Here is a 24,271-nt window from a genome sequence, read left to right as displayed (position 1 = left end):
ATAATTCTGAAGTTTTCATCGTTTTCCGCATCAGCCTGAGGTACGAGCTCAGTGGCTAGTCAAGATAAGACGCGAGAACTTCACTCCTACCGATAACACCGGGTATGCAGTCGACATTTTAAGCTAGAAGATTTCATCATAACCACAGGACGCCGAAAACTTTTTCAAGGAGCTGTGCCATGTCTTTTTGAGTGGAACAATTTTTGTTTACCAGCGCCAAGGACTGTATTTTTCTCTATGAGCTTCCATATACTGCTTATATATTTTGTAATTTACTATGCTGTTTGTTTTTTTGTATCTTGTGATATACCTTTCAGAAAATTGTCTGAAATATTGACAATGTTTGCATGTCATTTATTGTCTTTTACACTGCCAGGAGGAACACAAATACATTAATTAATTCAGACATTTATTATACAAAGACACAAGCTGTCATACTACACTCAACAATAACATGGCTCCTATAATTGTAACATTGTGATGCAACGTTTGACATTTTTTATGAGTTTGTAGATAACTAGTCCACATAACTGCACATAATACAGTACTCAACAGTACTTTAATGCTTCTTTGCATTTCTGGTTGGATGTCAACTGCATTTCATTGGTCATTCACCTGTACTCTGCTAAATGACAATAAAATGTAATGTAATCTAATAACTACTAACACTGAATTCATAATAACAAAAGGTACCTTGTATAGGTTTGTTGTTTATGTACATGTGCATTTCTTAAAGAGAACTATTTACATTGATTTTCACACAAACACATGTTTTGTACAGTCTGATACAGTAGTGCAACATTATGATTAAGGCTCTGCCAGCCACACAGGAGCACTCAACCTCATAGAGCTGAACAGGAGTGGAGTCTTCTAGGACAATCTTTTAAAAAACAAAAAAGTGTGTTATAATCAGCAGAGATCACAAACTGATCAGATATCTCAAAGTCAAAAGTGCATTTTGCATTATTTTTCAAGTTAGCTACTATGAGTTAGAGAATGAGGTCATTTTAGGGTTAGTAAGAAAGTAAGTTAAACACAACACAATATAAACAGCAAAGCAACTGTCTCAACAACCAGCTTCTGGGGTTTCATATAGGAATGGTAGGTGTACTAGAACACTAATAGGGCAGGCACGTGTCATCATAGTGTTAACTACTTCAAACGTTTGGCTAGCTAGATAGTTGTCTAAGATGTTCAACTTGTTTAGGTAATTATACATTTGTTTGCCAGTTTAACCCATCATTGCCAAATTGAAGCCCCAGAACAGAACTGGTTGGATCAGACGAACAACTGAACTGTCTTTCATCCTACTCTGATGGTGTGAGGTTTCTCATGTTTCCTCAAAGATCTATGACGGGTAGCACGGATGCTGACTGTCCCTGTCTGTCTTTACTTGATACTGGGGATAACCAAATACTGTCAATACATGTAACTGAACAACACAAGTCATTAGTATATGGGTGATTCTTAGACTATGGGCACTTTTATGTACTTTGTAACCAAAAATGTCATTTTTTAAAAATATGACCAAAGTACAATTGATATGGATTGCAAGAGTAGATTTGTGTAATACTTTTTATATTATAATACATTACAATACTTTTTATATTTAGATTATAATATTATTTTTATTTCTAAATTATACTTTTATATTAATTGATTTCATTTAGATGAATGAAAATTCAATTTTGTTGCATCATTTATTGCTTATATTTTTGCCTTGCCATAAGTTGTGTCAGTTATTTACACGCACTGTAACCGTTCATCTGTGAGACAAATCAGTTGTATACATCAAACTCAGCACTACACTAAAAACAGTTGTGGTTATGTTTAATGGCTTTGTGAATTGAGTTTACTGAGTGTGATGAGTTTAATTGTTTTTCTAATAAACATCTCCACTGTTTCTCTACATTCACGTTAATTCATTGTAATTTCCATCACCACCCACATTTTTAAAAAATATTTAAAAAGTTCTCATCACACATTAAAAATGTATCCACAATTTACTGAGATCATGCTCTACTTAATATAAAAATGCAAGTCATTTATTTTCTAATAAGCTCTTACCCAAACCAGTATTACATTTCAGAGTGTGACAGGTGTACAGTTCACCGTTTGGTCCTTAGGGCAGTTAATTTATCTCATTGACAAATGTATAATTATTGTACATTGTGGAAAAACTGATAAAACTAGTTACAAAAATGATCCTAGACAATTCTTGACTGACATAAGTTATTCTGTTTTTAAATAACAGCATTGAGATGTGGTGGAAATGACATTTCACTGCTGTTATCTAAAAACAGAATAACTCATAACTTCTTAGTTATGAGACTAACACAGTCTCATAACTTCTCTTGTAATCTAAGTTTGTCCTCTTACAGACCTTAAAACTAGACAAATAATTTAAACTTATGAGACGGTGTTACGTGACTTTTGAACAAGTTTTTTTTATTCAAAGCCTAAAAGTGCCCCTTGTTAAAGAAACGCCCATACATTTATTCAATGTCAGATAGTAAAATGAACATATAATAAACCACATGTGACCAACAACTAAAATTAATCGTTTAATAAGTATTTTGTAAAGGTTACTTTCTAGCCTAACGTCACCTAGCATCATCGCTAACGTTAGGGCTACAGCTAGCTAAAGACATAGCATAACTTACCTTCATAATTGTCAATGAATGAAGAGACGTATATCTTGAAACCCTTTTCCCTCTTGCTCTTGGGAGCCGATGATGACGCTTGAATTATTCAGTGTACGTCATTTATCGTTATCCTTGGCAGATGTTGAAGGGATCTGGTGTAGAAAGCCATGTTTATCTGGTCCTAGACTTACCTGACAGTTACCGGCGTCGTCGATGAACCTAACGTAGCATTAGACCGGAAATACCATCGCCCACCAGTGACGTCTGACAATCATGGAACGTTCTTAAAATCAACTAGCCAATACAATCTCTATGGGTTCCGGGAGGGCTTGCACTTACGCGCTTTCGTCATACGTAACGTAACCATGAACAAGAAAAGAGCGGGTAGCAGCGTCAATCAATTCACATACTACTGTCAAGATGGATAGTGTTCAGTGCAACTCGATTGTCTCTTTGAAAGAAGTTCTTTTTAGTCAGCGAACGAATCAAGATAAATTGTCAACGAAACAATTAGGACCTCCCAGACCAAATTTAATCATTCAACAGGTTTCTACTAAAGGGGGAAAGTCCTACACTCGAGGATTTTCAAAAAATTGGTACGAACGAAAAACCTGGCTAGCAGGCTGCGACGTAGCCAATGCAGTCTTCTGCTACCCCTGCCTACTCTTTCACCCTGAAGGCGGCTCGGCAGAAAGCACTGCTTGGACGGCGACTGGTGTAACAGACATGCACCATCTTTCAGAAAAGATCAAGAAACATGAGCTGTCAAAGACCCACATGGATAGCTGTTTGAGATTGTCTGCTTTGGGGAGAGTGAACATTGCCACTCAACTGGATGAGGGATACAGGCTAGCTGTCCGTCGCATTCTCAACCGATTAATCCAGTGTGTGAAGTTTTGCGGAGTGTTTGAGTTAGCTTTGCGAGGCAAAGATGAAACCGAGGGCTCCACCAACCCAGGTATTTTTCTTGGACTGGTCAACTTTGTGGCACAGTTAGATGAGGTGTTTGATGAGCATCTTAAAAATGCAAAAGTTTTCAAGGGCACATCGAAGACAATTCAAAATGAGCTACTGGAGTGTATGCTAGCGGTCGTGAGGGAACATATTGTTGAGGAGGTGAAGTCGGTGAACTTCGTAGCCATCCAAGCTGACGAGACCACGGATGTTTCTACACAGACACAGCTGGTGCTTGTGCTGAGGTACATCGATCCCAACAATAAAGTGCAGGAACGCTTTTTTGAGTTTCTTCCCATCTCGGAATCAACCTCAATCTCAATTGCCAGTGTGCTTTTGGAGAGACTGAACGGTCTTTTTGCCGACGACGAGAAAGTCAAAGTTATTGCGCAAGCTTACGATGGAGCCAGTGTGATGAGGGGAGAGAAGGCTGGTGTGCAGCAAAAGGTGCGTGAGCATTTCAAGAATGCCCATTATGTGCATTGCTATGCGCATCAGCTGAATTTGATCATGCAGCAAGCTACTTCTCGCATCAAAAAAGTTAATATTTTCTTTTCCGATCTGAGCGGGATTGCAACTTTTTTTTCCCGGTCACCCAAACGGACCAGCATTCTTGACCAGACTGTTGCACGAAGACTGCCCAGAGCTTCATCCACACGATGGAACTTCAACAGCAGAGTCGTGAACACTGTCTATGAGAATCGAGACGACCTCATACAATGTTTTGAGGCCATCAGGACGGGTTCATTGGGTTCATTTGACCAGCCCACCGTGAGAGAGGCATCTGGCTACGTGAGGATGCTACATGATGAAGATTTCATTTTTTTCCTGTGGCTTTTTCACAAAATCATGCCCCACGTCGATACTCTGTATCAGAAGCTCCAGAAGAAGGACATCGATGCTGTCTTCATCAAACGTGCCCTCGGCAGCTTCACAAAAAGCGTGCAGGCCATAAGGTAAGATTAAACAATATCATTCTATCGTTCTCAAAGCAGAGATTTGTCATTTGAAAATGTATGCATGAAAGGAGACTGCATTTGTTTTTGAAATTACATTATTCTCATTATATATGGCCAGTGGTTTAATCTAGCTCACTTTATATACTGTATACTGTGCTGAACATCCAGTCTAGGTGAGACACAAAGGCTAACTTAAACACTAAAGACTTTATGCATCCCTGCCCATTTTAAGTAGAAATGAAATATTTGTACCATACGTAGATAAATTGCATATACCTGTGCATCACATAGACTACAGTACTGTACATAGCCTAACAAACACATTGTTCTGTTTGCCTTCAGGGACTCCTCTCAACAGCAGCTGCAAGTAGCAACAGGAGCCAAAAGACCCAGAACATCTTTGAGAGAAGAGGAGAAGCAGAGGCTGTCTGAAGAGGTCTGCAACACCATCCTGGAACACACCAAAGCAAGGTTCTCTTTCACTGGCCACCTTGTGAGTGCTACCTTACTACAAGCAGATATGTTTGAAAGGTACTGCCATTCATTTCCTGATGAGGCTCTGAATGCCACTGTGAACGCATACTCCATGCTGAACAAGGCAAAGCTCAAGACAGAACTCTCTCTGATCTATGAGAATCCTGAATTCAAGGGCTGCTGTGGTGCACTGGCACTGTACCAGGTTCTCATGAGCTACAACCTCCAGGAGACATTTTCTGAGACTGTGACTCTGTTGAACATCATCATAACTTCTCCCATGACAACAGCTGAAGCTGAGAGATGTTTCTCAACTTTGACACGAGTTAAGACATTCCTGCGAAATTCAATGGGCCAGGAACGTCTGAATGCACTGGCCATGCTTTCCATGGAGAGGGAACTAGTCCTCAACATGCCTGATTTCAATGAGAAAGTCATTGACCGCTTTGCTGCATTGAAAGAGAGAAGAGCACAGTTTCAGTACAAATAATGTAGCCTCTCTCCCTGTCTGTCTCTAACACACACACACACACACACACCAAATCAGTTCACAGTTGATGTTGTTTTAAATGGTTATTTTTCATTCATTCAAAAAAAGTAAAAAAAAAAAATAAAAAATAAAAATCTGTTCATGTTCATTTTTAAAAATCTATACAATTAGCCAGAATATGGTTGTTCATATTTACAAAGCCATACAAATAGCTGTGTTTACCTTTCTAGAAATTATTTTCAAATGCTGTTTTCAGGCAAAATGTCTCTGTTGACTGTTCATGTTCATTTTCACAAATCTATACAAGAGGGCAGAATATGGAAGTCTATACAAATTGCTTATTACCAATAACTTGCATCAATATTTTCAGTAGCCTCTATCAAAAGCCCCTGCTCGCTTGTTGTGAATTATGCTCTGGTGCACATATTTCCAATTCAACCATGAGGCATTTTTGAAGTAATTAATGTGTATATCAGATTTCTTTAGTTAAACTTGGCAGCACCTCATCATTCTGGTTTGGTCTTCAATGTGTAAAGCCAAGATGCACAGACCACACCAGGTCAAGCCTCACTTGTTCATTCACTTATTTTGGACAACGTTACTTTGCTTTTTTTAAGTAGCACTTTGGTGATATCCTACATTCCAGAAAATGTAGTTCTAAAGATCCACTTCTCTCAACAATTTGTCTACTTGTATTTTCAGCTGATATTTCATTTGTTTATGGAAATGCAGATTGTTTATACAGTGTTGAGGAATGTGAAAGAACACCCATGATCATTTGTACTGTGATAACTTATTTTGCTTTTGTAAGCCAATACTTTTGAGATCAGTCAATAAATGCTTCTGGTATTGACTTATATGCTGCCCCTGTCTTTATGTTGTTGCTGGACATATCTTTTTAAAAATGTGTCCTGTTTAGCTATTTTACATCACACAACATTGGATTAATGTAAGTAATGAATAAGTGGAATAATTAATTGCGGAGCCATGTCATTTTTGCTTATGAAGGCTCCTAGATGCTAATTTCTTATATCGCTTTCCACCTGTAACTTATGTTGCTAGAGGGGAAATCGGTACCCATTGAATGGGTCACCTTAATCGTTATCAGAAAAATTGCCCCCCCTAAGAATTTTTTCAGGAGCCGCCACTGATAGTATTCCAGAACTGCCTAGTTTGTCAATCAGTAAAAATTATTAAAATAATTATATGAAGTGTTTTTACATATACACAGTAAATTTGCCAGGGCCCCCTGCTGGCCTAGTGCCCAGGGCAAGTGTCCAGTAGGCCCGTGCGTTAATCCGTACCTGGTTGTTGCATGTAATGACACAATTTGTGGTAATCACCAAAAACAGAATGATCTTCCTTCAATTTAGTAATTTAACAATCATTTAATTCAAAAGCAATGTTTTTATTTATTTTCATTCATTTAAATATTATTATTTAATTTGATTATTTAAACTGCTCGTAGGTGTAAATCAACAAATCATTTAGTTTACCTGTTCAACTGGTCTGGGGATTATGTTTGTAAAGTATCAATATCAAAATGACATGCGATTACAAAAACTGTAAATGAAATGACCTATTGATGACATTGATTATGTGAAGATGTTACTTGTGCTTTTGTTAATAATAATAATAATACTACTAAAAATAACACTTATTATTTGTTCAAATACTACCGTTTAGTAATAGTTTATTACCATAATAGTACAGTTATTAAAGAGATTAAAAAAAATGTAGGCTAATATGTAAAATGCCAATTCTTTTGCTGTGTTCTTCTACAATACACAATGGTTTTATGTAATGTCTTTAAATGCCAGTGTACTCTCTTAAATTGGGAAACTCAGAATACTGGCTGGATGTCTTAGATTTTGGACATTGACAGACTTGGCCACTGTCCATATGTGGAAAAGAGCGGTGGAAAATCATTACATTAATACATCATTATTACTGCAACTTGGACTTTTTGTGGGTGCTATCAGGTTTGCAATGCAAACCTTTAGTAAAGTATGACTGTCATACAAGCTGGAAATACATGGATGCAGATTCAATGAAGAACAATACAGGAATACATGTGTATTAAAGCTTTTAATGACATTTTTTTGGAATCAATGTATGGATGTTGTTGTTTTTTTCCTACAAACTAACTAACAATCTAAGCCATCTAATAATATGACACACGTGACCCTAAATCCAAACAATTAGTGTAAATAAGATTTGCCATATAACAGTTAATCAACCACCTTACATAGAGGACCCTTGTTAGATAATTTTGTTATCCAATGTATTTAATTTATTTGTTGATCTGCAATCCCCGTCTCGATACGGCTCAGCTGAGGGAAGAAAGAAATGACACAGACACTCAATGGTATCAAATCTCTCTTCAACGTTTATTTGTTCAGCATTCTGTTATATGGTCCAGAAAACCACATTCCACTGGACCCTCACCAATGAAATAGTTATTTACCTTACATGGGGTTGACATACATGTTTGAGCTACGTGTGAAACGTGAGAGTAGAGAGAAAAAACACATTCCTAAAGAACACATCCTTTGAACAAGGAGAAGCTTTGCTTTGTGATGACACAGCAAGCTACATCACCCAGAGAAGTTGTTGAGAAGCCTTAATTATTCCACAACCCTTAATGCTAATAACTGCAAAAATAAATGCTATTAAGACAAACATTTCAAATTTATAAAAACAAAAGATCCAACAACAACAACAGCAAAAATTGCTTAGCTAAAATTTAATTAGAACTCCCATTTGTGTAGCATTGCAGGGAAAGGAAATCGCCTCACTCTCATCACTCTCATTTGGGAGTTTCTGGAATATTCCTGTTGGTAAGAAAATGTTGTTAGATCACAGATGCTTAAGCAGAAATAAATAAAAAAGACACACTCCAGAAAGATTGAAATTATATATTTTTTCTCTAACTGTTTTTATTTTCTTCAGTGTCTGTTTATTTACTATGCATTGCAAATGTAATATCATGCATATGTCATCACAGTTTTTATATATGTGCTTTTATCCTTTTCAGGTTACTATACACCTAAACTACACACAGAGACACACATATGCTAACACTAAAAACCAATCTGCAAGTGACTGAGCTGAACTAATCTTTGAATATCCACAGAGCTGTGGATGCACCTAACAGAAGTGAAATTAAAAACAATGCTTAAGACTACACCACAACTTACTCCAAGTGTGTCTCATGCTTTGAAAAAATAGACAGGACGAATGAGCCAGTTTCACCAGGATTTTCTGTGCAGGGTACAATCAAGTACTCTCCTGGCTCCAGTCTAAAGAATTTGGTCACTTCTCTCGAATATTTGAATATATTAGTCTTTGCAATAGGTTTTCTGTCATTGAGAAACTTGGATGAGAACTTTCCACTGACACCTTTCATCTACAAGAGAATGAGATGTTATTGATGTATTAATAAAGTAGTATGTGTAAATGAACAGAAGCCCATCTGACTAATGAGCCAAATATTTGTGAGTTAGCTTAATTTTTACTTGCCTTAGATGGTATCTTTAAAAGAACAGAAATAACGGAAAAAAACGTTAATACCGCAAACGTTGCATTACATAAAAATCACAACCAAATTTGTCACTGAAAGTGCCTTCAATTTCTACAGAAGTCACACACTTATGCATCCATCAATACTGACCTCATAAACATAGAAGCCTATTGGTAATTTGGGAAGTTCTTTTCTGTGTCTGATCTCACGGTTTTGCAGGAGGGACACCAGTATGTTTTCAGGGCACTTCCCACGTGCACAGTCCTTATCAAGCTCCTCAATTCTCAACTGAAATTGAGGGTTAGTCCAGAAGCTCTCTACAACAAATGCAATGAATTAGGTTTCTTTATAGGTCCCTGATAAATAACTATTAAGTTACATCTGAATTCTTATAAACCAAGTTGACTTTTTGCTTTAAAGGCTACATTTTTTTCAAATTTGAAAAACAAAAAAAAGTAATAAGTTATAGGATTGGTGCTGGCGTAGTAGGCTAAAGAGCATAACTGTTAATCAGAAGGTTGCTGCCACCACCATTGTGTCCTTGAGCAAGGCACTTAACTCCAGGTTGCTCCAGGGGGATTGTCCCTGTAATAAGTGCACTGTAAGTCGCTGCCAAATGCATAAATGTAAATGTATTTACAATGTGGCTCACACGCTCCTAATTAATTATTAATTTGGTTCGCAAATTAAACCCTATAATGATAATAGACCTTATAAGAAAAGTTTTCACTTGTTTGTGGCTTAAAGGTGCTATATATAATATATTTACTGCACTAAATCATAAAATGCGAGATGTCATTAGAGAAATATGAAACATTCTAACAATGCTTTGAAGATTCCATTCCAGCCTGGAATTTCTGTTTATGTTTTGGCCTGTGTGATCCCACCCACTGCCCACTCACCAATAGTATTTTGACACTGCTGGGTTGCCAGATTTGAACTAGTTGATTTGAAACAACACTGCATGCTGCAGCCATGGAAGCCAGCAAACTAACTGGATCAGAGATCACAGATTCCACCCGACATAAAAAGCCATCCATCTAAAAACCACCATGGCCAGAGGCTTAGTAAAACAAGGATACATATTGAATATGTCTTTGGAAGATGGAGACATCTTAAAGCCCAGAAATCCTTTCAAACGTATGTAGATTTGGCTAATTCTGGCAACCAGCATGAGCTTAGAGTTTGGGGCGGGCAGACAACTCTCCAATATATTGAATTTGGACTGCAATAACCATTTAAAATGCTTGTTGTCAATCCTTCATATAGCACCTTTAACTGAAATGTTTTTAGTACACAGGTTTGCATTTAGTTGCTGTTCTTCCATTTTATTTAACTTTAAGGGTGGAGTATAAAATACCAGTATTTGTTTTGCTGCCACCATCTGTTGACCCAGCAATCCAGTGGCCAATATTGTATTCGGAGGTCCAGTGACATTCAGAAGAAGCATCCAGAAAATCAGGAGATGGACAACAGATAGCCATGTCATTAAAGTTTGTGGTGTAATCTTCCATTGACATCCTGCAGTACAAATTGGAGTGTAAATCATAGCCAAAATATGACGTGTGCTTTATTTGTGAAAAGATAATTGAAAGGTTCATAATTACCAGAATTCCCCATCAATGGCCACATGTTTGCACGTTTTGCATTCTTCTGCACTCACCGTTTTCCACAAGGGTGAGCTAAAATAAATATTGGATATATATGGGTGTATTAAAAGTAAATGGGGTTTGATGAGCCATAAAAACATCTCAAAGGCCCTCACACTCAGCAACAGCAAAGAAGAGACCATTTAAAAAGAACCCTCAAGATTTGCACTGTAAAAAGTGGTAACCTGCAATTGCTACCTCAAGGTTGTATTTCTATGGATCTAACCCTTAAAATGTATAACCTCTGTTTTGTTTGTGTAACCTGATGTATGCAGGTTGATTTAGTCATATTAAATCATATTTTTGATTCGCATTAAACCATTTTTTTTTTTTTTTTAGATATTTTTTAGATATTACCACATGAAGCACATTATTTAGGTTACTGTACCAAGCAAAACTGACCTTGTTACAGTACATTTACTGTATATGATGAAATGCATATTAGGAGCAGCTCTTACTTGTCACTCCAATCTCCTTTCCACTCGCCATGTCCCCATGGGTTTAGCAGTCTCACCAGCTGAACAGGGTTTCCTTCACTCATTACCTAGAGATCACAAGGCATCATACGTCAGATATTTTATTTTTTGCAGACCGGGGTTCAAATCCAGACCCCTCTCTCTCTATCTCTATGCTATAACATTATATATATATACCTACTGTAGATTATATATAATCTTGGTGACATTTCGAGCCACCCATATCTACATCACAAGACACTACACACACACACACACAATCCTTAAATACCCCAGGACAATTTCTCAATTAATGTCACGTGACTAGACATTAGTCAACAAGGACATAACGTGTCTAATGTATAAATCGAATATGTCTCTCTCCTTAAAGGAAATTTATTGGAACACTGGTGAGTTTACTTGCAGTTACATCATGGCACAGAACAAACGGTTCTTGTGAAGTTAGGTCAAGACTAGCACAGCCTCCAGAGTCTGGTCTATAAAGTAATCATGAAATGGCCAAAATCTTATTAGAGACTATGTTTCTGTTAGGCAAATACAAAGAAAGAACTATATATGGTTTTGCCAATGTAACAAAGTCGATAGGGGCAACGCAACATATAAGTAACATTGATAGTTTTACAGGAAATAACACTTTTAATTTTGAAAGTCCTTCCAGTATGTGAACAATTAAATGTTTGTGTCTTGTAAGTAAAATGACACTGTTGAAAATCACAGCAGTGGTAGTTGCCAGATGGAACCTTACTCCAAAAATGTGAAACACTAGGTGGTGGTAGATCTGCTCTAACCAACACACACCACTACTTATAGGTTACAAACTGGTAATAACAAGGGTATTATTCTATAAATGTGGTTTATGAGGACATTTCTAGTGTCCACATAATCCAAATTGCTTACTAAACTATGTTTTTTTGACAACATGTTTTTTTTTGTGAGAGTTAGGTTTAGGGGTAGGGATATGGGATAGAATCTATATTTTGCACATTATAAAAGTCATTATGTCTATGGAGAGTTCTCAGAAGGATAGTTGCACCAGTGTGCGTGTGTGTGTGTGTGTGTGCGCGTGACAAGCACTAATGTAAACAGACTCGGCTGCATGTTTTCAGTGTGAGTATACGAGTTATAAACTGTTTTTGTTGTGCTTTTGTGAGAGTTTACTGTCTGTTTCAGAAAACAATCTTATTATGCCTGAAAAGACTGTTTGAGTTGCTGTACATGTGAAAGAAAACTGCATCTGCACCTAATCAGCAGACGTGGCTGTGTGCATGGGAAGTATAGTTAATTCACAGCTTATATATGCACAGCCATCGCATCTAAGCATGATCTTCCCTCGCACGTGTCCACATCTGCTGGTTAGGTGCAGATACAGTTTTTAAACACACAAACAGCAACTCAAACAGTCTTTTCAGGCATATAATATATTTGTTTTCTGAAATAGACAGCCAAACTATCACAAAGCACCACAATAATAGTTTAAAACTTGTATACTCACAGCGAAAACATGCTGATCGAGCTCAATATCTGATGCACGCAGCCAAGTCTTCCTTATCGCTTGTCGCATGCGCGCGCATGCACACACACACACACACACACACACACACACACACACACACACACACACACACACACACACACACACGTGCATTGGCAAACCGGACAGCTGATATTTGTTCCTACTCATCAAAAGGTTAAAGAACTGGGTTATTTTCCAGATATGAAATGTAATCTGATGCCACTGTGAGCTGAGATTTGATTATGTGCAGACTCACCTTGAAAACCCCTGTCACTGTATACGCATGGCCCTGAATAATGCCATTAGGTAATTTTTGTTCAGGTGTTTCCTGGCATGGTATGAAAATCAGACATTATATTAGTAATTCTACCAGATAAAATGTGTATAAAGAATCATAGCAATAATAGTACAGTATATTGTGAACTTTTGTTTTTTTTGGTCTTCACAGCTGTAATTGTCACGATTTTCCACAAGCATATATATATATATATTTATATATATATAAATATATATATATATATATGCTGGAAATTGGTACTTTAATTGATTTCATTCAAAAAGTAATTTTTGATCAAACCTAGACAGACCCCATTTCCAGCAGCCATCACTCCAAAACCTCATCCTTGAGCAATCATGCTAAATTGCAAATTTGGTACTGGAAAATCACTAAACACAGTTGAAAGCTATTTTGTTCATTAAATGAAGCTTAACCTTGTCTTTGTGTCTGTTTCTGAGTTGCCACAGCATGAAATAGACTGGCATGTCTTAAGGTCAATATTAGGTCATAGATGGCAAATAAAAGAAACCGCTTTCTCTTGAAACTTGTCAGTCAGTCATTGTTTTGAGGAATGAAGGCTATACAATGTTTGAAATTGTCAAAAAAAATGAATATGTCATACAAAGGTGTACACTACAGTCTTCAAAGACAAAGGACAACTGGCTCTAATATGGACAGAAAGAGATGTGGAAGACCAGATGTACAACTAAACAAGAGGATAAGTCCATCAGAGTCTCTAGTTTGAGAAAAAGACGCCTCACATGTCCTCTGCTGACAGCTTCAATAAATTCTACCTAAAATTTAGTAAAGAGAAGACTTAGAGGTGCAGGCCTTATGGGAAAAATTGCAAAGAAAAAGCCACTTTTGAAACAGAAAATCAAAAAGAAAAGGTTAGAGTGGGCAAAGAAACAGACATTTGACAACATATAATTGGAAAGGTTACAAAATGAATTCACTGCTTACCCCTTTAAGAGTGCCGCAGCCCATCAGGGCCTTTGCATTGACTGCACGGTCCATCAGGTTCCACAAATCAGTGGGAGCTGTTTTCAGATCATAGCATATCTGCACCCCACCTGTGAACTCCTTCAGGGCCTCAGATACTTTTCCAGATTTCATGTCAGCATAGGAGCCGCACACCCTGTAAATGACATTCTGCTGTTTAGTTTGCTATATGAGCAACAGTATGTGGACATCCTTTCATTACTAACAGGTTTGGCTATTCATTGTAATTTCAGAGCAACACCAAACAGTAACATTCTAGTGAATCTGGAGCTATACGCTTCAATACATGTACAGATGAACCAAATTTGGATTTGGATTCTGGGAAATATTCAAATTGTTGCTGAATCTTAAACAACTGTTTGTTATGTCACTATTTAAATGAAAGTGTAAAAGATAGAAAGAAAAAAGAAAGAAAGTAAGAATGTAAAAAGAACATGATCATTTTTACAGAATGTAGGCTAGCCTACTGGTACTTACTTTGCATAAGCTTTCTCCAGCAAGGCAGGCCAAAACTCATTTGATGTTTTTGAATGCACAAAAATGAGCTTGCGTTTGATTGTTGGCAGTTTGTCATCAATGACAACATCAAACCATTTCCCAAACCGCCAGAACTGAAAGATGTAAGCAGAACAGTAATGATCAGACAAATTATGATAAAACATGCCATGCTTGGACTTAAAGGGATAATTCACCCAAAAATTAAAATTCTCTCATCATTTACCTACTTTCATGCCATCCTAGATGTGAATAACTTTCTTCTGCTGAACACAAACAAAGATTTTTCAATGATGAAATTTAGCTCTGTGAGTCCATATAAAGCACGTGAATGGTGACCAGACATTTAAAGCTCCAAAAATGACATAAAGGCAGCATAAAAGTAATCAATTTTTCTCAAGTGGTTTAATACATATTTTCTGAAGCAATTAATTAACTACAATAACAGATCAATATTTCAATACTTTTTTTTTTTACCATAAATTTCTACTTTCACTTGTAAGTCTCTACTCACTCATGAAAGTGAAAGAGGAGATTTCTTGTAAAAAAAAAAAAGGCCTTTTCTCAGTCACACCTATCATATCACTTTTGAAGATATGGATTTGAAATTATTACTTTTATTCTGCCTTTATGTGATTTTTGGAGCTATAAAGGAGACATATTATGCAAAATCCACTTCTTTAAACATAATTATGTGTCCCCACGACATATGATAAAAGACCATCCCCTCATTAATTTCAATCAATTAAAACAGTGTCTCCAAACGAGCCGTTCAGGTTTGCTGCCCCTTTTGACGACAAAAGGGGAAAGGTACCGCCTACGGCTGGTGAAGACATCTGCCCGATTAGCTTAGAACTGATTTGTCTCCTCACTAGAGCCGCTTGTGCTAACTCGGGCTGCTTCATCAACGATGGTCAACACAAGGCTGGATTTGCTTCAAAGCTAAGGATCAAGGATGGATTCAGATTTGCAAGTGGTAAGTATCTCACTTTATACTTTTTTAATGATTGCAATTTGGCTTTCTTAATTTGCTTGTTTGCACGCTGCGTGAAAAACGCTTGTTGTGAAATCATTGTGCTTTGTGTAACATATCAACTAGTCTCTACCTACCTTATTCCATAACAATGAATCAGTAGCTCTGTTTCGGTTATGATATAAACTGATTGGTGTCCCCCACAGTCCCACTTGTGTGGTCAAACCATGAAGATTTTCTGTGTAATAAAACCGGTAATTTATTTAAAAAAGGATTATGAAATGATAGTGGTATTTTTGAGAACTATAGCTGTTTTGCAAACATCATAACTCATCCTTTGTTATGCACAATACAGTTAGATGATAGACTTAGTGTATTCTGTGTGATATTTATACTTTTTTAACTGCATTGCAATTTTTAAACTGCTGGGGTATGCATGGCACCTGCAGGAATGGCACAGCCCACTTCCAGAAAGGGGTGTTGGGAGCAGCAGCTCCTTTGCATCTAAAGCTACAGACACTAAAACAGCCCGTTTGGAACAGGGCTACAAAACAAGGGTATAAAGGCATGGTGGAATAAACGATCTGTGAGGTATTTTGAGCTGAAACTTGACAGACACAATCTGGGGACACCTGAGACTCATATTACATTGTGTAAAAGGGACATAATATGTCCCCTTTAAAGGTTTGGTCACTATTCACCTGCATTGTGTGGACCTACAGTGCTGAGATATTCTTCTAAAAACCATCATTTATGTTCAGCAGAAGAAAGGCTGGAATGGCATGAGGATGAGTAAATGATGAGATATTTTAATACAATTTTTGTGTGAACTATCCCTTTAAGGGCTGATACAATGATTTTAAAATACATATATTTTCAAGAGGTAATTAAGCTGAAAATGTCAAAATAACTCACTTTGAAGTGAAATATCCCTGCATAATCTTTACCGAATGACTGGTCTGTTGGCATGACCTGGTCCACGATGTCCCTCTGAAAGGTTAAAGCCCCAACAGAGGCAAGAAACCAGCAGTTTCCTAAGCAAAACAAAAGTTATTAGAATGTGTCTTTCAATTAATTTCAACACTACATAAATACCATAGGAAATATTTATTTTGAGAAAGCGGTTGTGTCAGAGTGATTTATATTACAGTGTGCTTCCAAAAATATTTGCACACTTAAAATGCATGGATTGCATTGTATGAGATAACAAAATATCAAACCAAGTGGCATCTCAGAAACCAGCAGATTCAGAAATAGATTTTTCCCTTCAGTTGTTAGCCTGCTGAATACAGAACTCAAAAACAAAATGTAACCCTTAAAATAAAGGTATCATACCAGTTGCACATTACTTCAAACTGTAATTGTCTGGTTGTACTCGAATCAATGCACCTGTCTCTTTAACATGCTATTTGCACTGTATATTATCGTTCACTGTAAACACTAAAACAGCCCATTTTAAAAGTAATTTGCCATTTCTATCTTATTCAGTACCAAAGCACCTTCTGTTTACACTGTACTATTACTTACCATCTGAATCTTAAACATGCACTTTTACAATGTTTATAATACATTCATACTGTATATATATATTTGCAAACAAATGTAGTTAGATTTGTTCTCAAAACTAACTTAACTTTTTATTTTAACCAACTGGCCTCAAGTCAGTCTTATTTTAGTTTGGGATTTTTCATTTAGTTTTAATTTCTATATTATATCAATCTGTCATTCCAAATTAGTTTTCACAGTTTGTCTGTTAGTTTTATTTTAGTTTAGTGTTTTTCATGGCTGCCGAATCAGAAGCACTTAAATCATATAAAAATGTGTAACATCATTACATTACTCAGGGCAGTCGTGCTGTTACCTCTATCTATTTCTATTATCGTATTTAATTTGGATTGTAAATGTTGCAAATTTTATAACATAAGGTTTATATGGGTAAAGTGACAAAGGACATTTAAACTTGATTATAAGTAATTTCTTAACTAATCTATGGGAAGTAAACAATTAAAGAGATAGTTCACCCAAAAATGAAATTCTCTTATAATTTACTCACATTTATGCCATCCCAGATGTGTCTGACTTTCTTTCTTCTGCAGAACACAAAGGAAGATTTCTTGAAGAATATCTCAGCTCTGTAGTTCCAAACAATGCAAGTCATCACGATACAAAACCTTGAAGCTCCAAAAAGCAAATTAATAATTTTTTCCTGCAAGTCTCATTGGCGATCTTTCATGTAGACTGCTATTGCAAGATTTATAGTGTAAAAGGAGTTATGTTTTAGTCTGTTCTCACTCAAAACTGATCAGATTTCTTCAGAAGACATGAATTAAACCACTAAAGGATTACTTTATGTTGCCTTTATTTGCTTTTTAGAGCTTCAAAGCTTTGGACCCAGTTGACTCGTGTTGTATGGACCTACAGTGCTGAGATATTTCTATATCTTCACTTGTGTTCAGCAGAAGAAAGAAAGTTACACACAAATGGGATGGCATGAAGGTGAGTAAATATTAAGAGAAAATTCATTTTTGGGCAAAATCTCTCTCTCTCTCTCTCTCTCTCTCTCTCTCTCTCTCTCTCTCTCTCTCTCTCTCTCTTTCAAGGTTTTAAATTGATGATTTTTACATTGGTCTGTGTGGCAGAGCTCATTTAATGACCACCGGTGGGAAAAGTAATGGTAATGAAAATAACAGAAGTTTGAGGTGTCATGTTTGTAAATGTTACATAATGATTGTAGACTAAAATGTTCAAGGTGATTAGTATTATTCATTATTATTGGTATTCATAGTCATTTAGTAGTATTATTTAATACAATAGCATTATTGATCATTTGTATTGCATTATTAAACTTGTGTCTTTATGTTATGCTGTGTTGATTGCATGCCTAAGCCTAGTCAAGGTTGCATATGTACACTTTATATAGGTTGTATGTGTAAGCTTTATATAGGTTGTATGTGTAAGCTTTATATAGGTTGTATGTGTATGCTTTATATAGGTTGTATGTGTATGCTTTATGTAGGTTGTATGTGTATGCTTTATGTAGGTTGTATGTTTAAGCTTTATGTAGGTTGTATGTGTATGCTTTATGTAGGTTGTATGTTTAAGCTTTATGTAGGTTGTATGTGTATGCTTTATGTAGGTTGTATGTTTAAGCTTTATGTAGGTTGTATGTGTATGCTTTATGTAGGTTGTATGTTTAAGCTTTATGTAGGTTGTATGTGTATGCTTTATGTAGGCTGTATGTTTAAGCTTTATGTAGGTTGTATGTGTATGCTTTATGTAGGTTGTATGTGTATGCTTTATGTAGGCTGTATGTTTAAGCTTTATGTAGGTTGTATGTGTATGCTTTATGTAGGTTGTATGTTTAAGCTTTATGTAGGTTGTATGTGTATGCTTTATGTAGGTTGTATGTTTAAGCTTTATGTAGGTTGTATGTGTATGCTTTATGTAGGTTGTATATGAGTTGCCTTATATTCGTTTTATGTGTTGCATGTGTAAGTTGAGACATGCATTTTACATTATGCAGGGAAGTTATTTTAACCTGCTATGGTATTCACCCTAAAATGAATTTCTTTAGAGGAAGACTGAGAAAACCCCAGCAAGGCCCAGTATGACACCACTCTTCAAATTAAAAATAACTAAAAGCATTAATAAAATGTGTTATTTCTTGGCAAGTAACAGGTGTTTGGCACCGTGACTTCACAACGGATGGACAAAAAGTTTGTAACAATGTTACTATGTGTTACAAAATATAAAACAATTAATTATAAATACTATGTAGTTATTTTCTAGAGATTAATTGTTCCTCTGGGATTTGGTCAAAAGAGGGTTTTCAAAAGTTCTACTTCTCAGTTTTAAGAATTTCTTCATGATTGTTTTTGTCTAAGGCAGAAGACATCCTAAGCTTTCTTCAAAGGTATAATGTCAGGTTATGTGTGTCTTGATCATAATTAAAAGTGCCAAGAAATGTACAATTTCCAAAAGTGTCCTTTGCCCAAAACTGAACTAAAACTGAAATGAATTTGTGATAATTTTAGTTAATTAGTTAGTCTTGGAATTAAGAAAAATGATTTTAGTTTAGTTTTAGTTTTTTTTCTTTCAAATAATTTCAGTTTTTATCTTTATTTTAGTTGATGGACATTATTTTAGTTTTCATTAACTATAATAGCACTGCCTCAAGGTCATTTTAGTGAATGCATTAAGGCACAGAGGTACAGTATCCTAGAAGATTACTGTAACCACAGGTGTAGATCATCACATGAACTATGGACATTCTCCACCAAGTTTGACAAGAAAAAGGTGTCCAAATAATTTTTTTTTTTTTTTTTTGTCTAAAGGAATATTTCACCCAAAAACTAAAACAATTATAATTGTTTCACCCTCATGCCATGCGAGATGTGTATGTCTTTCTTTATTCTGCAGAACACAATCAAAGATTTTTAGAAGAAAATCTCAACTCTTTTGGTTAAATTGAATGGTGGCCAGATGTTTGAAGCTCCAAAAAGAATATAGGTAAGCATAAAAGTAATCCATAGTTATTAAATTCAGTGGACAGAGATGACTTAAATACTTAAATATTGACCAGTTTCTCACCCACACCAGAGTCGTGTGGAGGACTTTTATGTGCCTTTATGTGCTTTTTGGAGCTTCACACTTCTGGCAACCATTCACTTGCTTTAATATATTTTTACGATATTTTTCTAAAATCTTTGTTTGTGTTCAGTAGTAGAAAGAAAATCACACATATGTGGGATGGCATGAGGGTACATTTACATTATGGGTGAACTATTCCTTTGCATTTTAACAGAATACTGTATCTATTGTTTTTTTTTAATATTTTGAGTTTTCTTTAATTATGTTTGGCATTCATACATTAAGAGCTACTGGGTAAATATCACTCAAAAGCCCATGCCTAATGTACTATGTAAATACTGTAAATAAATAAATTAAAACACAAACCTAAGGATCCTTGGGAATAGTCAAACCTGGACACCCCATCCACAGTGAGCTGAGGGTCTTTCACTATTTCCTAAGAGGAGGGAGTAAACACAGAACATTTCAAAATTTGCCTTAACATCTAGGTTTACCAGAGGATAATCTAGACCTACAGTATATTATGAGTTGTGTCTGATGCCAATAATGCTGAGGATTATCATAGGTGGACCTGTTCAAACAAGCGTTTTTAATGGAAGCAAGATGTTTTGCAAAACTTGATTGGACATCATATTAACAACACTCTTTGATTTTCTGTAAGGCAACAATACATTTACCCTGCAGTTAACTTTCTTTAAACTACACCCTTGCAGCAGAAAACTGCAGCACTACCAGTATGTTTACATTTGAAGTCATCTTGAAAGTCTTAAGAATATAGTCATTTAGAAATAGTAACTTACAGATGGCCTCAACCACTTGACTTGGTCCAGTTTTAATCCAAGGGTCTTCTGTGGGTCAATGGAGCTGTTGTCTGGAGGGAACATCTCATCTTCGTATCTCCGTTTATTGATGAGGCAGTTCTTGCGCAATTCCAGGTAGTCCTGATCCAAGAACTTTATAGGCTTTGTGAGAGAGCCCTTTTCGTCTTTTGTTGTGGGTTCATTCCGGGGTGGATTGTTCACTCGAGGTGGAGGCATTGTTTATAGGTCTGCTTTTTTACATATACAAGAAAAATAAGGTAAAGATGTAACTTATGGATGATACTGTGAAGATGACATAAAAACATAAATAAATAATGAAATCTGATTTTACACATGAAGTGAGCTGCACTAGTTTTTATAGACAAATAAGTCTAAACCCACACAGTATTTAAGGTCTTAAAAAACTGAACTTTTTTTAAACTGTCTGTAAGAAAAGGGAATTTAGACTTGTTAGACTTGTTTTGGATGTGTAATGTTGTTACTTTGTTAGTCATATTTAGATTATTCATAGGCTTACATATAAATGAATGGATAATTTTAATTAAATGACAAAAATGATATACTTTACCTTCAAGGAAACAATTAATCGCCAACACTGGAAGTTCACCTAAATGAGCAGCACTTCCCTCTTTTTCGGTTTAATTTATAACGGTTTTTTTCCTGCCTTTGGCGCTAGTATTCCGTGTTCAGTCAGAGGGCTGTATTCAGGAAGTGTGCAATGTTATGACATGTTTTGTTTCTTACATCACTACTCTGACAAAACATTGCAAAACATTGAATTCCACCTTGACTATAAACTTACTTTTCAATATCCAAATGCTTCATTAAAATAAGACAGATTGACTCTGTTCAGATTAAAATTTTTCTTTAAACTCCTGAGCATGATTGTTGTGTGTATTTTCCATTCCCCTTTTTGATTTGTAACTAGTATCCCCTAAGAAACATGCAAATATATATAAATATATGGGACGGCTGTGGCTCAGATGGTAGAGCAGGTTGTCTACTAATCGCAAGGTTGGTGGTTCGATTTCCGGCCCAAATTACTCCACATGCCAAAGTGTCCTTGGGCAAGACACTGAACCCCAAGTTGCTCCCAATGGCAGGCTAGCACCTTGCATGGCAGTTCTGCTATCATTGGTGTGTGAATGAGGTGCTGTGTAAAGTGCTTTGAATACCACTAAGGTTACAAAGGTGCTATAAGTGCAGACCATTATATATATTTTTATGTATATATATATTCTAGATAAAATCTTTCCTAAAAATGTATGTCCTCATACGTGGACAATACAGTAAGACTAAGTTGTGAAATTGTAAATAATATCAAGATATAGAAAGTATAAGTTTTTTTTTTTAAATCAAATTGTTTATGTATCCAGGAGTATTGGTTATTCAAGTCTTTGAGATGTTACAGACATTACATCAGAAATTAGCATAATAAATTCTGATTCAAAGTAATGTCCAGCATCATCCAATCATGGCTAACCATGTTAAAATAATTAATACATTATAAAATTCTGAATCTTTGCACTATTGTCCCATGCCTGCCAAACATGTTGAGTGGTCCAAACATCATCTGTAGCCTGAAACTGAGCTTTTGCTCCTATTTTATTAGAGAATGCACTTATCTGCAGAGCTATAGGATGCTCCCTATTTAGTGGATGACTTAACCTACAGTATGTCTGTCTACACTGGTCTCAGAACAGTTGGAAAAACATCTTATTTTCATCCTAACTCAGTAATGTCAGTAATTTTAACAGTAAAATACTGAAAAATGTTACAGAAAATAAAATGTTAATTGATTAACAAATATTAACATTAATTAATTATTTGTTTAATATATTTTAAAAGACAATAGAGTAGTTTTTACAATAAAATGATGTAAAAATTACATTATTTAAATGTAAAAAGTAAGATTTTCCTGTAAAATGAATGGTAAAAAGAACAAGAGAGTAAGTACTTTTTTACAGTAAATTATAGTAAACAGTAATCGGGCATTCCCACAATTCCCTGCATGACCCATTACATTTCATTATATTTTATGGGAATAGTTATGTTTCTTCTTGTTTTTAATATCAGTTATGTACACTGGGGTGTTCTGTGTTATATTTGATGTAATTTAGTTCATGTTTACTGCAATATTTAAATCTCACATGTGTTACCATGATGGTGTTTAGTGTTTGTGTGAGTGACACTGGGCACTGTCTATATATATTTATTGGTAATTGTTCCTGGAAGAGGCATTAGTAATGATCTTCATGTCATCATGTGGGCTTCTGTAGTCACTATGGGGATTAACAAATACCTTATAAAATAAACAACAGATTTATACAGTTTCAGAAGGCATGTTTATGAATTTCTTTTACTGTAAATTTAACAGAATTTTTTATTTTTTTACAGTGCCAGCATGTAAATTACAACCATATTAAACTGTAAAATGTACAGGTTGTTATGTAAAGTGGTTTACATTTAACTGTATTTTTTACACAATTATTCTGGCAACCACAGCTGCCAATATTTTTATTTTTTTTAAAAACAGGATTTTTTTTTACAGTGCATATAAAGCCTCTGAAGCAACATTTTACAGTTTTTGGATGCATTCATTGATTCTCAGTGTGATAATGCCGTGAATATAAGATATTAGGGATGTGCCCAAAGCGAATACCTTATTTGGAAAGGCACTGATAATGACTTCAGAAGGAATAACGGATTCATCCAAATAATATAAAAAACATTTGTATCACTGATTATCCAAAAAGCACAAGGATAAAGTGATAGTTATAAAAAAAAAAAACGAATTTATGAATCTGTGTTCATAAATGAATCAGTATTTCTAAAGTGTAAACCTTATGAATGAAAATGTGCATGGTGTGATTTCAGTTCAGATGGCCGCGGTCTCGACTCAGTTTGCTAAAATACAACATCAAATACACTTTCCACTTCTTGAAATGTCTGTTAATTTATCACACGTTTCCCACACGATCCTCATGTATTTATTTATAGCCTGTGCGCAATGTAAAATTCCTGACCTGAAGTGATGATTTCACATCAGAGCTCATCTTTCCATGCCTTAAAGTTGACCACATATACATCTACATCAGCGATTAAGAAAATTATCTGGTTAACACTTTATTTCGAAAAAACAATAAAGTTCAAATGCTCCATAAAGTTTTAAATGCTCTATAGAGTATTCATCTATTAAGAATATTCCTCCTTATGCAAAATGAAGAAACTTGCTCAATCTTTTTTCTTCTTCTTTAAACTGTGCTAAATTTGAAAAAGTGAAGTGTTCTTGAACTCTAGTATGGCGCTATATACATTTAACATTATTATTATTTAACTAAATAATGGTGTCATATCGTAATCAATTCCTGATAGACTTATGGGACTTTTACCTGTTTGTAGGCCATGTTGATTTTATTTTCATTTTATT

At 35.6% G+C, this 24,271-nt stretch overlaps 1 protein-coding gene and 1 long non-coding RNA gene across 4 annotated transcripts in view; both read right to left on the bottom strand.

Annotated features, from left to right (window-relative positions):
• The window catches only part of LOC127656694 (calpain-1 catalytic subunit-like), a 95,570-nt gene extending 74,133 nt beyond the window's left edge, over positions 1-21,437 (bottom strand). For 2 of the 3 annotated variants that reach the window (XM_052145144.1, XM_052145143.1), the window contains exons 1-6: positions 20,821-21,068; positions 20,387-20,456; positions 16,346-16,464; positions 14,440-14,573; positions 13,924-14,098; positions 12,940-13,011 (exon numbers count right to left, since the gene is read on the bottom strand). In XM_052145144.1, the coding sequence (XP_052001104.1) occupies positions 12,940-13,011; positions 13,924-14,098; positions 14,440-14,573; positions 16,346-16,464; positions 20,387-20,456; positions 20,821-21,057 (807 nt within the window). In that variant the 5' untranslated portion in view covers positions 21,058-21,068. Of the gene's footprint in view, positions 1-12,939; positions 13,012-13,923; positions 14,099-14,439; positions 14,574-16,345; positions 16,465-20,386; positions 20,457-20,820; positions 21,069-21,409 lie in introns of those variants that run through there. The other variant, XM_052145138.1, reaches the window with a different exon arrangement.
• On the bottom strand, positions 10,502-11,226 carry LOC127656698 (uncharacterized). The gene is made up of 3 exons (XR_007972205.1): positions 11,153-11,226; positions 10,653-10,727; positions 10,502-10,566 (listed from the first exon to the last, which is right to left on the bottom strand). It is a non-coding gene; the product is annotated as an uncharacterized LOC127656698 (long non-coding RNA).
• Positions 21,438-24,271: the final 2,834 nt, after the last annotated feature.

The sequence above is a fragment of the Xyrauchen texanus genome, chromosome 16 (assembly GCF_025860055.1).
Source record: "Xyrauchen texanus isolate HMW12.3.18 chromosome 16, RBS_HiC_50CHRs, whole genome shotgun sequence".
In the NCBI taxonomy this organism is placed as follows: domain Eukaryota; kingdom Metazoa; phylum Chordata; class Actinopteri; order Cypriniformes; family Catostomidae; genus Xyrauchen; species Xyrauchen texanus.
This window is presented reverse-complemented; position numbering and strand designations above follow the sequence as displayed.